This window comes from Aegilops tauschii, chromosome 1, assembly GCF_002575655.3.
Source record: "Aegilops tauschii subsp. strangulata cultivar AL8/78 chromosome 1, Aet v6.0, whole genome shotgun sequence".
NCBI classification, from domain to species: domain Eukaryota; kingdom Viridiplantae; phylum Streptophyta; class Magnoliopsida; order Poales; family Poaceae; genus Aegilops; species Aegilops tauschii.
In genome coordinates, this window is record NC_053035.3 from 278719973 (window position 1) to 278734826 (window position 14854).

Consider the following 14854-nt stretch of genomic DNA (forward strand, 5'->3'; position numbering starts at 1 on the left):
TTATTTATATATACAGCTAAAGCAAAGAGGAAGCAAACGACACCACGATGACTTCCAGTAAACAATCCTTCGAAGAAGTATCCCTGAATGACGTACAACGATCCACAAGAATGTGTGCTCCATTGCGTTGCAACTTCATCTTACAAGAATATTGACAGCAATCCTTCGAAGAAGTATCCCTGAATGACGTGCAAGGATCCACAAGAATGTGTGCTCCATTGCTTTGCAACTTCATCTTACAAGAATATTGGCCGATCAACGGGCCATTGTAACTTATTCAACAATCTATGTTAATTCTTCAATCTGCAATTACTATCAAGACTAGCGACAACTGCTTCGAGCTATTTGGTAGTGTAAGCTCTGGGCTCACCATGTTTCTCACCAGTTACAGTCAGTCTAAGATTGACACTACACTGTTTGAGTAATATATTCAAGTGGGGAACTGGTTCCAGTGTCTATCATATCAGACATCAGTGACTTGTGACGTATTTAGCAAATTTTACCGGTTTTTAGCTGTATTTCAGTATGTTCACTGAAAATTTAGAGGCATAAACCTGATTGCTGCACTGTATGTTCCCGAGTTTCGACAGCCATACCAATTCGGTTCATATCATCCACTGTCGCAAATCGCAATCCATGCCAGGTGACCAGCCAAAGTCTAGGAGATTTTACTTCCAGAGATAATGTCTGAAAAGGTACAACAGTCCTCTCTAGCACGTCACAATGCTATCTGCTGGACAAAATGGAAGGGGAGAAGGGAAAGGCTCATTTACAAGAATGCAATGCGACATAATTTACAACGCGGGGCCTGCACAGCGGGGGAAATTACGATGCTCCTGGCTCAGGACATGGCGTCCTTTTCTCAGATGGAGATGGTCGTGGTGAAGAGCACAACAGGCAGCAGAATCCCAATTCCAGTTCTGGAGATACGTGCTGTCGTGACAAATATTATTTCAATCTGTTAGCAAGGTCTCTTTGGAAACAAATAGCAAACGAATGGACCCACGGTTGTACTAGCGAGCGAGAGACTGTTGAAGTACCTGAGCTTCCTGATAACGGCGAGACCGGTAATGCAGGCAATGACATTTCTGAAACCGAAACAGACAAAAGTTTATTGTGAATACATGCAGAGTCGCAAGGAAGTTCTCTTATTTCTTCGTGCCGCATGCATTTCAAAACACATTTGTGAGTTCCCTCTCACCTGGAGCACACAGCGACAAAGACTGGAGAGACGATGACGATGGCCATGGTGCTGCAATATTGTCACTCAAATCACACGTAAAGCTAATGCCCGTAACGTTGTCGAATACAATGTCCGTAGGTAAGCTCCGAAGTAGACAACCTACAGAATGAAATATTCAATTTAGCACAGAACCACACAAGTACTCCCTCTGTCCCAAAATATAAGAACGTTTTTAACACTACACTAGTGTCAAAAACGTTCTTATATTATGGGACGGAGGGAGTACATATCTATGATGAACCAGATAAAGTTGATCGAACAGAACTAACCTTGCTGCCCAAAAGCTGCTCCAATTTGACAAATGGTGCCACGGAAAATAGACAATGTTATTTTGTGTTCCGAGATGAAGCAAATATTGAAGAGAACTAATATCTTTGTGCATACCTTGCAGGCTAAAATCTTTCAAGTCAATATCACACAGCCCATAAATATCATTCCCCACACCAGCTTTCTGTAGCATTGATCCGAACATTGTTGCACAGTTAATTGCTTGCAAGTTTGTGACAAATATTTGTTTCTGTCTAGTTGCGATATAAGATTGCAACGCTGTGCAGCATGAAGGCCTTGAAGATGCCTTGCCACATGCCTTAACGACTGAAGAAGGATCATCGAACTCCAGTGGACAGACTGCATAATTCAGAACAAGAATCAGAATTTCCACTTGATGCCATGCATTAGTATGATGACACTGACAGCAGTGATGAGTGATGATGACAGGAGGGTCGGATTGTAAAAAAAAAAGGCACTTGTAATTGAAGTATGACAAACTTCGTGAAATCTTGGTATCACGGCAGCCCAAGCAAGGGATTAACATCAGAGAGAAAATATTAATGTACCAACCAAAACTAGCAAAAGTTGTATACCTTTGTTCACCTTGCAGCCAGATAATACTCTGAAAGCACTGTTCGCCACTTCTGATGAAAGTTTCACAGATAAGTAGGAGTGAACCACCCCTTTACAGTCACTGACAGTATTAATTCCAGCCGCACTCCCAGGTATGGTAGTACTTCCGAACATGCTTGCCCCTCCTGAGGATATATGAACCGCTGCCTCCACTATTGCAGGTTGGCAAACTGGCCTACAACACTCTTTCAGTGGATCAACACTGCTGCATGCATCCAGGAGTTTGCTTACGTTAACCATTCTCTCAAACGAACTAATATCCTTCACGGGACAAGAAGCATCAGTAAGATTTGACGGCCTCAGAGTACACAACTCAGGGATGTTGGTGTTTGCCCCTTTACTTGCAAGTATGCTCATGATGTCAGAGAAACAAGCATTTGCTGAAGCTTGATTGAGAACAAGCGTATTGTTTCCACCACCATATGCAGCTTGGAATATATTCATCAAGCTACTAACTTGGGGACAACATATAACATCGGCAACCAGTGGTGCTAAAGGTACAGAACAATCAGACGCTGTCTTGTCCATAATAAAAGAGAGATCAGAAAAGTTCACATGGCATTTTCCAGTCAAAACCGGATCATAGGATGTGTAGTTTGGATACATTGGTGACAGTGGCTCAACTGGGTTGGTATTGTGTGGGAGAACAGATGGCGAAATCTCTATCGGATCAAAGAGACCAATAGGTGGGTCAGACAGAAGAAATTTATCTTTTGGTTGAAGTGTCGTTTGCTGAGACAGAACATGCTGACAGCCACAAAGCCATATCAATACCAATACAAGCCAATGACACACTATACCTGCAATGAAATCTTACTTTTAGCATAGCACATCAAAGACAGTGGTCACAAAAATCACACACAAGGCACTTTTACATATGGACGTCTAGCTAAAAAGTAATGTGCATCTACTTTTTAAAACCTCAGTTAGTTTCCTAAAATCACCAGTATCATAGCTGCACTTGTATTGGACTAATGACTAGCAATAATCATCACCTTGTGACTATCATGTATTTTGGACTTTTAGAATGTACTCCCTGTGTAAACTTTTACCAGACATTTTAGGTCGCTACTTTAGTGACCTAAAACGTCTTATAAAATTTACAGAGGTAGTAGAACATAACATTATAGACCTATACAGTGTGTGTCTGTTGTCGAGGAAAGTCAAACCAATAGTTATTTATTTATTTTCACATGGAAAGTAATGCTTCCATGTAAGTATATTGAAAATACATTATCAATGGTTGTACCATCTCATATTGATGGTGGGACTTAATAAAAACATGATGACAGTCTACATTAGACATTCATATGCAGCAGAAGAGAATGTATCCTTAAGAAGCTTCCATGAATTAAGAACTAGAGGTTCAAACAATCTTCTAAAATCGTATGTGAGATCCCCCCACCCCATTCAGTTTCTGCCGGCTTACAAGAAACCTTAAGTTTTAACCAAATCAAATATACTGTCTAATTATATGCATGAAAAATTTCTGTGTAGATGAAAACGACTCACCATGAAAACAAGAACCAGAGGCCCTCTCCATTTTAACCTGAAGATGTCAATGCACGCATGAGACTGAACACAGGATCCTCAGTCCCAGCACAAGTTTAAGAGTGGAACTCGCAGGATCATTGGAGGGAGTAGCGCCCGCACAAAACAAATGGGATAAAAAACCTGCAAAAAGATAGAAAGCAAAATGAAAGATTAAAATTGTAGTCAAATGCAGCATATAATTAAGTACTACTGCTCGGAACTATCCACATGCAGATCAATTCACTGAAAAATATTTCCTAACTGCGCAAGCGAGGATGCGTGAAATTATCCATTTCTAGTATGTTATTAAGATAAATAAACACTTCCATCTAATTTTCAGGTATGATTCCAATCGACAAAACTAAAAGTATATATGCAGGGAAACTGGGTAGGAATGAGTACAGCACTACAGCTAAGTAATTTTCTAATATGTTATGCAATTAAACTGCGCTTAGCAATTGGTTTTCTACAGATAAAGTTCTGGTCCACTAGACCTTTTGTGTGGGTTGGGGGGGAAGCTACAGACTCTGACTACATGTATAATCCTAATAACAGATGGTAGTTATGGAGCACATGGTTGTGGTTTTACAGAGAAGTGACAACCACACAGTAAAAATAGTGCTTCCATGCACAAAAGGGTAAGTTTTATTCCTTATATATGAACCACAGATGCAAGTGTCTGTCAGAAATCATGAGGTAACTCTACAAGCAAAGGGACTTGGAAGCCAAACTATGCTGCCTATTGATGAAATCCCAACTCACTTGACAAAGGATGAAAAAGGTCTGAGGAAACAATCTTCAATCTCAAAAGCGCACAGAAATAAACCATTTCTATTAAATAGCATGGCGTTATCCTTGCACAGCATCAATCTTCAAAGATATATCAATTGTCTGTTGCTATGAAATTCGGAGAACATCCACATGCAGGACCGCCGATTGCACAAGGGACACACAGAATCATAAGCAGAAATCACAACATTTGCTTGAGCTACACAATATGGAACAATTTGTTTGCAATTGAATTAGAAGAACCGACCAGCATGAGTGCAGCTAAGTAGCTACACCCATCTCACGCAACCATCGTTGCGTGAACATACATACGATACTAGCTGCCTAGCTCTCTGCTATACTAGATAGCTGTTCCGTGAGAAACTCGACCGTGGAGCATCTATTTGGCAAGCATTCTTGGGAACATCACTAATTCGATAGCATTTAATCACTTCACAGAATTAGAGCAAGTTACTCCCCCTACCTCTACTCCCTATTCCAGCAAAGAAAAGAAAAGTAAATGCTAAGTAAATGCCATACACACAACCGCAGATTTGCTGTGCGGGTGACCAGGCATTAAACTACTCCGAGAGCACCTCGTCCTAAACACTCTAGCGGGCGCCTCACCTCGGCTCCCTTCGGCGTCGCGTCACTGGATCTGAAGCGTGCCGATCCGGCTTTCCCCTCAACGCCGGGCCCGCAGCCTGGTTGCCGCGCCGCCGGGGGCGGGAGCTGGGAGACGGCGTGCGCGAGTCCGCCCCGCCGCCGCGCGTGCCCCGCTTGCCGCCGGCCGCGAGCACGGTGCAGTGGGGTGGGGTGGGGCGAGCGCTAGTGCGCCGAGCTGGGGGATTAGGGTTGGCGAGCAGCAGCAGCAGCAGGTGAGGTGGTGGAGTGAGGGGATGCGGCTGTCTCGTGTGTCAGTGTGTGTACACGCCCGCCCACACACGGTGCGGTGGAAGAGAGAGAGAGAGGGGAGAAGGAGAGCGAGAGTGGCCGATACGGGCGTGTCACGGGCTCACGGCCTGCCGCCGAGACGTGGGCCGACCTGAAGCGCGTCGGGCTGGGGCATGTGTGTGCGGCACACACCCCTAAGAAAAAGTGTGCTGCAGACCCCATTAAAAAAGAAAATGTTGTTCTAAAAAATAACAAAAAAGAAGGAGGGAAATGCATGTTGCAATATATACGAGTTTTTTTCAGAAAAACTTCCAATCTATTCATCTTCAATCATGGCAGTACAACGAACACCAGAAATAAAAATTACATCCAGATCCGTAGACCACCTAGAGACGACTACAAGCATCGAAGCGAGCCGAAGGCGCACTGCTGGCATCACCCCTCCATCGCCGGAGCCGGGCACAACTTGTTGTAGTAGTCAGTCGGGAAGTCGTCGTGCTAAGGCCCCATAGGAACAGCACGCCAGAGCAGCAACCGCCGCCGATGAAAAATAACGTAGATCGGAAGGATCCAAACCGAAGACACACGAACGTAGACGAACAACGACGAGATCCGAGCAAATCCACCAAAGATAGATCTGCCGGAGACACACTCCACACGCCCACCAACGATGCTAGACGCACCGCCGGATCGGGGGCTAGGCGGGAGACCTTTATTCCATCTTCAGGGAGCCGCCGTCGTCTCGCCTTCCTGAGTAGGACACAAACCCTAATAAAATTTAAAAAAACGACTAAAAACGGAGCCCTCCCGCCGGCCCTTGCCAGGATCCACCGCGCCTCCATGGCCCTAGGGCCACCGAAGACCAGGCGGACCTGCGCCGGCGCCGGCGAGAGGCACGAACCCTAACTTTCTTACTTGAAGAAGGAGGAGGAGGCGAAGCCCTGGCTCTAGGTACGTGTACGAGTTTTTCTTTTGTTATTTATACCGCAGCGAAGTGGAGCTTTAGATTGCTCGGGCTCTCATGAACTCTTTCGATTAACTCAAAAGGCCACTAAAAAAATCCTCAAAACAAAAGATTTTGCACATTCCATATAAAGCAAAAAACGGTGTGCTGCATCTGTGGTTCATATACAAAGGCATGAATGAATGCGTCTAAAGCAAAAACCTGAGATCAAAGAATGCAAAATGTTCTGAAGCTAAGTGCACGAAAGACAGTGACAAAGGATTTTATGAGCACCCATGTATTGGTTCATTTTGCTATGAGAAACGCTCAGTGTACCGATTGGTGATGTGCTTTCTTCCTCTTGCCTCGGCAAATTCCTTAGGAACGATTGTAACAACACTGTACAAAATTAATAAAGCTCTCGAAATCTACAAGACAGATTGCCAAAAATTTCAAGTCTCCTAAAGTTTTTTTTTTTGAAAATTAGGGTATACCCCAACCTCATTAAGATCGGCCCATCTGCCAAAGTTTTTTCTTCAATTGCTGTGGTGTAGAAATCCCATTGGTCGTTTTCTTCCCTTCCCCTCGTAAACAGTGGATAGAGCAAATTCGTCCCCGCCAGGCTCCATCGGTGAGCTCATGGACTCGTCTCTCCTCTGCTTGCCACTCCAGCAGTCAGTGGCGGGGAGGACAATCCCAATGCCTCGGCTACGACTAGTTGTTTAAGTTAGTTTTTTTTAGTCCTCGGAGGGGATGATGCTCGAATGGACGACGCTGCTTCTTCCTTGAGTTGGACTTCCAGGCTTCGGTTCTCCTCGAGTTCGTCTGTCTGGTCGGAGTAGACGAAGCTTCAACGTAGATTCATGTGGTCTTCTTAGGGTGGAGAGGTTAGATTTTCTCCCCATGCTTCGGCGCGTTTCAAAGGTTCAGCAGTTGCGACTGTGGCTCTAGGTCGCCGATTCTAAGGGGGCATGTACACAAAGACTTTTCAGCTGTCATGAACAAGACACAGCTAGCTCCAGCCTCCAGCCTCCCGACCAACATCCGGAGAACACCATCATGATGCCAGCAGCACCAGCAAACCGACGGGGCACGTACGTCGACCCGGCCGGACGGACGTGCGTGAGGGTGCCCTCGAGCTACAAGACACAGCTAGCTCCAGCCTCCAGCCTCCCGACCAACATCCGGAGAACACCATCATGATGCCAGCAGCACCAGCAAACCGGCGGGGCACGTACGTCGACCCGGCCGGACGGACGTGCGTGAGGGTGCCCTCGAGCTACCACCGGGTTTGTGGGTTGTGGCCAACGGGACGGATGATGGCGTTGTCCTGTCGCCGAGCTCCCGGTCGCGCGGGGGCGTTCGTGTTCGACCGCTCGCTCCCCCGTCGTCGCCCATGTGGGCGCGCGGCCGCTGGTCCCGGCCGAACCGACGCATCCCCAACACCCATACACGCAGGCCCCCGCGCCGCGCCGTCACTCTCGCTTGGCCTCTTGCGACGACACGATCCAGCCCGATCCCTTGGCACTAGATACCAAGCACGGCGAACTGCCTGTCTGCCCCGAAAATCTATCGTAGGACACGTACAGGTCGACACATTTCAAAGCGATCGATCGATCGAGTCCAGCCCACCGGCCGGCGTAGCCAAATGATTACCACCACTGACCACAGGCGTAGATGTCTTCATAAGTATACAAGAGGACGTGCACTTCACTCAAGCCGTCACTCCGATCGATTATGTACTACAGCTGGAGACCGAACTCGATCGACCGGATGATGATAACGAAATCTTCTCCCGCGCTGCCGTGGCTTGGCTGGGCCATATATGCGCATGGGACCATCCCACGAGTCCATTCCATTTTTGCACCGTGAGAGGCGACGTTGCTGCTAGAATGTTCACGTTTACATGTGCATTGTCTCTCTCGGTCTCTGACGGGTAGCGCTCGGGCGGACTGTTTTACGCGCCCTTGGAGAGCTGTCGCCGACTCGCCGGTCTCTGGTCCCGGCCGCGGCCGGCGCATGACGGGAGGGATAGCCCTTCCCATGTATGGGTGGTGAACGGTCCATGTCGGATATCCTCTCTCTCTCTCTCTCTCTCTCTCTCACGCCTAATTGCATGCCAGGATGATTCCTGCGTAGTACAAATGATATTGCTCTGCAAGTTCGATGCCCTGTGCGTATCTACTGTCATTTGGAAGATTGCACCGTAATGTCGGTATGAAACGGTCTACATGTCTCTTACCCTGGCTGACTGGACGACCTAGAAGATAATGGATCAACTGTGCAGCTATATGTTTGACTCGGCGACTTGGACATGGTCGTTCGGCTTGACCTGATCGATATCAGCAGCCTATAGGTTTGAATGAGTTTTAGTAATGCGCCTTGCCTTGCCAGGGAAAACACATGAGTTTGCTCAAACGAATCACAATAATCAATAAGTCGATGTTTGTTGACCTAACGCATGGGGTCTGCCTGGCCTGATGCATGCATACATATATAATACGCGCATAATCATGGCAATTAGAAGGAGAGGACAGAAGTGCGTATCTTCCTTAACAATTTCCTTTGAACCGAATCTCGTCCTTAACAATTGATGAGCACAGCCCACATGACAGTGACAGGTAGCTTCATCACAAGGTTAACTGCTTGTTCAAAATGCTTCACAAGGTTAAACCACCTTGGAGCACAGCTCATACTTACTTACTTCGTAACGTATACGCTATACACTCAGGTACCACATGCATATAGGATCTACACCGGAAATCAATCAAAATCCCCAAGGAGCAGCGACCGATCTTTTGCCGGCCGGCCTACACGGCATCCTGTCGTCCCTGGATAGATTTCTTGCAGTAGAGGATGGCGTCGCTGACGGCGGTGTCGGCGTGGCCGTGGCACCAGTACTCCGTGGCGCTCGCGTAGCTGGACGTGGACTGCCGCGCCGGGGACGACGTCGCCGCGGCCAAGGCAGCAGACCTGGACGACGACCGCGGCGCGAGCGCCCGCACCGGCAGCGCCCTCACCTTCCGGCACAGCGGCGCCAGGAGGCGCAGGTACCGGAGCAGTATCCTCCGCGTCGCCACCAGCGGCGCGTGCCGGCCACGGCGGCGCGAGCTGACCGCGGAGGCCGGCGTGCTCTGCGCGGAGTAGAAAGCGGGCGACGACACGTAGGACACGACGCCAGGCTCGCACGGGAGGAGGGGCTGTCCGGCGCCGACAAGCAGCGGGGAGAAGCACTGCGCGCCGGCGCACGTCAGCTGGCCGAAGTCGAACTCGGCAGCCTCCTCGTCATCCTCCGCCGGCACTGCGGCGGAGGACGTCCACCGCATGGAGAAGAGCTCCGCGGGGTCCATGTCGATGAAGGACGTGGAGCTGTTGAACGAGCACCCGAGGCCGGCGTCGGCGTCGAGCCGCTCGATGGACGCCCTGCAGCCGAGCCACGCGCGGGAGAAGCTGTCGCTGCGAGACGGCGAGGCCTCCATAGACGTTGACGGTGCGCGAGGTGGCGAGAGAGAGGCTTGGATCGGTGACTCAGTATGCGCGTGAGTGAGGACTCAGAGGTAGCTGCGTGCGTGTGAACCGAGGCGAGCGCGGGAAGTGAGTGGCGCGGCGAGGAAGATAATATAGAGGCGGGCGAGGAGGAGGCTGTGTGGGAAAAGAGAAGAAACAAACAGACCGGTTGACGTCTCTGAAGCAAGGCGTTTGGTGCCGTGTCCCCTTCTTTTTCTGTTCCAATGCAGAGGCTAAAAAAGGCTTGCAATTGCGGACCATGTAGGAATAGTACTTTTCACTGTTCCAGGGCACAGAGCAGACTGTTGCCATTGAAAAATTCCATCCAAATATGGTCGAGAATTATACTGTACATTTTGTATCGTAGAGTGGATATAGGCCAAAATGATGATCATTTTCATTTGCATTTGCATCATCTAAAACTACACGCCGACAGAATTGTGAGGATGTGTCACACGTAGGTTGCTCTAAATTTGGTCAAACAGAATCACATTCGCAAATCGTGTACCTCCGTTCACAAATACAAGATGTTTTTGATATTTCAATATAGGCTACATACGAGGTGAAACAAGTGAACAAATACACTAAGACATGATAATATACATCCGATTCAGAAAAAGGTTAGAACATCTTATATTTGTGTCATGTACTACTCTCTGCTGACACTTGTCATGCGGCAGACCTTGCAGTGGGAAAGACAAATAACAAAATGCTATCTCTTTTTCAGTCCCAAAAGACCTGTCAAAGACAGGGTCATCGATGCAGCCAACAATAATGCGGGATTAGTCGGGTGGGTGAGGTAATCGGGACAAAAGAGTGTTCCCGCAGAGAGGAGAGCATCTCCCTATCATGTTGCCATATGCGGTCGAGTTAGTTCCAGAATCTACATGGAACAATGCTCAATGTTTTCAGATCATAAATCTAAGTAAGCGCGAACAATTAACACTATCTATTAGTTCTAACAATTAGGGGGAAATAATCTATGTTTCTCTGAGCAAACATGACAGGAACCCACCAACCAACCAAGAGGCAAGAGCCATTGGCCTTCACATGCGAGCTCGCCCCAGTGATCCTCCTCCTGTCGCCTCGGCCGAGTACCGCCCTGCAATATTCAAATCACGGAGCATGAGACGTGTAAGCTGACGGGGGAAGCAAGCACAGATTCTCAAGGGAGCTTTCTATGGCGTTCCACGAACCTGGTCTTGAGGGAGGCAGAAGAGAAGAACAAAGTTCAACGCCCTCGAAAGATGCCGGGGACAACGGTCTCCATGAGCGTCTGATGGCGTACGGTCTGCCATTTGTTATTCAGTGGGGTGTCCAGTCGGTGAAACAAAAACCACATGGCGAATCCAGCGAGATGATCAAGCGTATTTGTGATGTGATGGACTAAAGGTGTGCAAGTCTAGGCTGCCCCAGAGCCAGAAGGAACCAAACCGGCCTGAATGCAGTTTGGTGCGTGTCTGCATGATGTGTGCGCCGTCGCGCCACAAAGAAGACCTTGTTGGACACTGTGCTGTTAAAGAAAGGTGTGGAGAAGAAGCCTGAAAAGCATTTCTGCCCATGATTAAAGGAGATGGTTAGTTCAGGAAATGTGCTACTGTATATATTGTCTTTGACGAATTGTTTGTGCTTCAGGCTGGAACATGTGTGGACTTTGCGCCTGCTCAGAAATCATTGCACGTTTTGTGGAAATTTTATGGATGGATAACATAATTTTGAGCTCCTTAATTTCTTGGGAGTACCAGATGGTACTCTTTTAGGTAAATGCCTAAACTCCAGTTTTTTTTTAAACGAAGCAAAAGACTTGTCATTTTCATTGATTAAGAAGAAGAGAATTGCCCGATTAATTGACGGAAAACCGGGCTAAAACCGAAGCGTCCCAGTTGTTGACTATGTTGGTTTAAGAGTAGAGTAGGGGCCAATGTTGTTTACTTACTACAAGCATCCCAGTTGGCAAAGACAATCCTAAGCAGATTTAAGGAGTGAGGACCCGTGGCCGTGGAAACTGTAGCAGAATAGAAATAGTCTCCAAATGAAGAAGAAAAGGCATCAACTACAACTTCTAGCGTATGTAATACTTTCAATATAAGGCATCTCCATTGTAATGATTAAATACATGTAATGATGACCAAACAGGAAAACAGGATGATACCGTGATGCATGATATTCTCAGTCTCTGATTTCTATACCAAGCGCCTATGAAATGATGTCTTTGCAAACTTTCAGAAGTATTCCGTAAGAACAAAACAAGAAACCGACAAAGCGACCAATTCAATGATGACGCCATTATGTGCTCTAGCATAACAAATATGCCATGAGATTTATGTGCTCTAGCATAACAAATATGCCACGAGATGTGAGACTTGCAGCATCCAGCAGCTATCTACATGACTTTATGGTAGGCAATGCAAAAATGACAGCTAAGGTTTGGAGACATGAATGACTACTGATGCTGGTTCGCCACTGATCCGTGTTCCAAAACTTGACAACAAATTGGACAGAACAACTACATATGAATTATCCCGACCAGGCAGACATGTACATTCGTAATATATGACAGATTCTTAGCTTGTTGTCATACTTTGTCGAGCAATCCAGTACATTTTGTCCCCACAAATCCTAGCTTTCCAGGAGCACAGATTTGCAGAACATTTACTCAAAGTACCTTGCATTAGTATTCACTATTCAGAATAATGACCCTCAAGAAATCATATGCATGGATGCTAGAGCTGGCATGATGTCCAGGCAGCAAACTAACTCAAATAGCAACATAAAGAAAGAAAAGTAAATGTTACCTGCATGTTTCCAACTAAGTGCACCTCCAAGATTGTAAGACAGATAAATAACACTGAAGTCGAAATAGGCACAGATGAGATTTCATCAGATGCTACTCCCCAAATATACTGGAATAATCATGTAGATACTCTAGTTGAAACAACAGATGAGGTAAAAGCCTGATACTTACAATGCTGACAGAGATCACATGTAACAGAACGTTGAGCAATTGTGAAACTTTTCTAGAGTTTCTTAAATCTAAGTAAATTCAGAGATATCACAGCAACATGGCTTATTAAAACGAAATGGTTATTCAATCCTTGCTGTATAAGGTATATGCTGTTCTACTTTCTAGTGTATAAATGTAAGCACTGCACTGGTACTGATACATGCCCATTTGGAGAAAATCCCCTTGACTAAGAGGTTCCAATCTTACAAAGCAGTGACGGCACCACATTTCTTACCACCAGAATCGGTTTGCACAAAGTGAAAAACAAAATTGCCATGTATGGTTGGTGACAACATAAAAAACATCCAAAATGGTCGCATCCTATTCAACTCCAGGATGTAATAACATAAAATGATCTTTTACATCACATGATTTCGGACGCAAGTGACCTTCCAATTTCAGAAGAGCTGAATAAACCAACTGTGACGCAATTCAGTTGGGCAAGTATATGGGGTGGGCTGAAGATCAGCTGCATAGACCAGCATTAACTGGATAACTAGATTGGAAAATGGTTTCTCCATTAAGACTTAATTGTTACTTGGACAATGGTGATTAGTGCAAACAGTTGTACAAATCCGGTGAACTGTGTAATGTTACACCTTTAGTTTGTCTACCTTAATAAAGCTAGAGTATTACAACTGCAACACCATCAACCATGCAACCAGCATAATAGGGCACTGTTCCCATGCGCTGACTAAGCTCACTTCAAAGCTTCTTATCAGATTGTTCTCCAGTGCTTTTCAAGTCATCTGGGTTAAGTCTTGGTCTTTTTGTGCTACAGCCATCATTCTCCAGAGACTTCAACTTGTTTTTTATCGCAGATATCTTTGCAGCACGATCAGTTTGTGCTAATTTGCTTCCCGAACCACCTGCCAGTTTCTTGTCTTTCAGTGCTCTTTGTGAATTACCGGAATCTAGGAAACACTTCTCGCTCGCTAGGTGAACCACCACAGGACGTCCACAGACCAACTTGCCATTCATCTTCTCCTTTGCCAACTGAGCTTCCTGCATGCTCACTTCAGGTGGCAAAGGTGAGAATTACCAGGACCCATCAACATTTGCAAGAAGTAATGAGTATCACTCGTACCTCTTTGGTAGTGTACTGAACAAAGGCATAACCACGAGGCTCGCCTCGCTTCGGGCCACGCGTATGCAACAGGAAATCCTCAGCTATGATCTTTCCATAGGGGGAGAACATCTTGATAACGTCAGACCTGGAGAATCACACTATAATATTGGATTACACATAACACCAGGCCGACCTTGGAAGGGAGACGGGCTAGAGAAAACTCACTCTGATATCCTAAAATCCAGATTGCCCACATAGAGCCTACTCGCCGACTTATCGCTGTCAAGACCCTTGGGATCCTGCAAACTAAGCTGGTTACAAACACAGCATCTAGGCATGCTGCACAATCATCTGTCGCCCCTTTCTAACCAAGACTCACTTACCATTGCCACTTGAAGAAGAAATCGTTGTGTGCACGACTCAGCGCCAATTTCAGAAAATGGATCTTCTGCTGCAGAGAGCAGAGAGGACAACCAATCAGATGCACGAATTCGGCCAATTTACCACAGCGGTATGTACTCTTAGAACAGATTCTCTACAGTACCGCAAACATCAGACATGCACCCAGATATCGGTATCGCCTACAGGATTCGCTGGTCGCGATTGCTAACATCGAACTACCAACATCAGAGCGTACGCGAAGAGTGCCCGCGTGAGGTCTAGATCTATCTGGACAGAACTGGCGACAGAGATGGGCGGGAGGCAGGGCAAGCCGGAAGAGCTTACCGGCAGCGCGGGAGCGATGAGAGCGTGCAGGGATCGCGTTGCTCCGCCGAAGAATTCGGGCAGCGATGAGCCGATGAAGCACGGGGCGGGCGGGCGGGCGGGGCGGCGGCGGCGGACCGGAACAGTTTTTTCTTTTCCAGAACGGAGCAGAACAACTGTACAGCAAACGGGGAATGATCGGATTTGGGTCATTTTGTAGCTGGGCCAAGCCGCAAATGCTATGCCACTGCTCGCCACCGACGTTGGCCGGCCCAGGAGCGGGCG

The 14854-nt window shown here is 47.0% G+C and overlaps 3 protein-coding genes across 4 annotated transcripts; all 3 read right to left on the reverse strand.

Moving 5' to 3' along the window:
- Window positions 1-644: 644 nt before the first annotated feature.
- On the reverse strand, window positions 645-5391 carry LOC109742035 (uncharacterized GPI-anchored protein At1g61900). The gene is made up of 8 exons (XM_020301119.4): window positions 5075-5391; window positions 3659-3820; window positions 2107-2946; window positions 1628-1870; window positions 1513-1527; window positions 1202-1342; window positions 1041-1088; window positions 645-933 (listed from the first exon to the last, which is right to left on the reverse strand). Exons 2-8 carry the CDS (start codon window positions 3687-3689, stop codon window positions 863-865), a joined length of 1389 nt encoding a protein of 462 aa, XP_020156708.1. The 5' UTR covers window positions 3690-3820; window positions 5075-5391; the 3' UTR covers window positions 645-862.
- A 3421-nt stretch (window positions 5392-8812) lies between these two features.
- Window positions 8813-10207, reverse strand: LOC109742034 (uncharacterized). Its single transcript, XM_020301118.4, has one exon. The coding sequence runs from the start codon at window positions 9761-9763 to the stop codon at window positions 9095-9097; it is 669 nt and encodes a 222-aa protein (XP_020156707.1). The 5' UTR covers window positions 9764-10207; the 3' UTR covers window positions 8813-9094.
- Window positions 10208-13292: 3085 nt separating this feature from the next.
- LOC109742033 (uncharacterized) lies at window positions 13293-14748 on the reverse strand. 2 transcript variants are annotated; one of them, XM_020301116.4, is made up of 5 exons: window positions 14591-14748; window positions 14248-14315; window positions 14090-14163; window positions 13883-14009; window positions 13293-13800 (listed from the first exon to the last, which is right to left on the reverse strand). In XM_020301116.4, the coding sequence occupies exons 2-5, from the start codon at window positions 14248-14250 to the stop codon at window positions 13501-13503; spliced, it is 504 nt and encodes a 167-aa protein (XP_020156705.1). In that variant the 5' UTR covers window positions 14251-14315; window positions 14591-14748; the 3' UTR covers window positions 13293-13500. The 2 variants fall into 2 exon arrangements, with proteins under 2 accessions (XP_020156705.1, XP_020156706.1); XM_020301117.4 differs by having other exon boundaries at window positions 14248-14312; window positions 14591-14682.
- Window positions 14749-14854: the final 106 nt, after the last annotated feature.

What these genes read in the sequence shown, in the direction of transcription:
- LOC109742034 (XM_020301118.4), bottom strand. Translation starts at nt 9,763, where the DNA reads ATGGAGGCCTCGCCGTCTCGCAGCGACAGCTTCTCCCGCGCGTGGCTC.
- LOC109742033 (XM_020301116.4), bottom strand. An exon ending in CTGGATTTTAGGATATCAGA is followed by an intron (nt 14,010 to 14,089) that starts GTGAGTTTTCTC and finishes GTGATTCTCCAG; the next exon opens with GTCTGACGTTATCAAGATGT. An exon ending in TTCAGTACACTACCAAAGAG is followed by an intron (nt 13,801 to 13,882) that starts GTACGAGTGATA and finishes GTGAGCATGCAG; the next exon opens with GAAGCTCAGTTGGCAAAGGA.
- LOC109742035 (XM_020301119.4), bottom strand. Translation starts at nt 3,689, where the DNA reads ATGGAGAGGGCCTCTGGTTCTTGTTTTCATG. An exon ending in TGGCTGCAAGGTGAACAAAG is followed by an intron (nt 1,871 to 2,106) that starts GTATACAACTTT and finishes TGAATTATGCAG; the next exon opens with TCTGTCCACTGGAGTTCGAT. An exon ending in GCCGTTATCAGGAAGCTCAG is followed by an intron (nt 934 to 1,040) that starts GTACTTCAACAG and finishes TTGTCACGACAG; the next exon opens with CACGTATCTCCAGAACTGGA.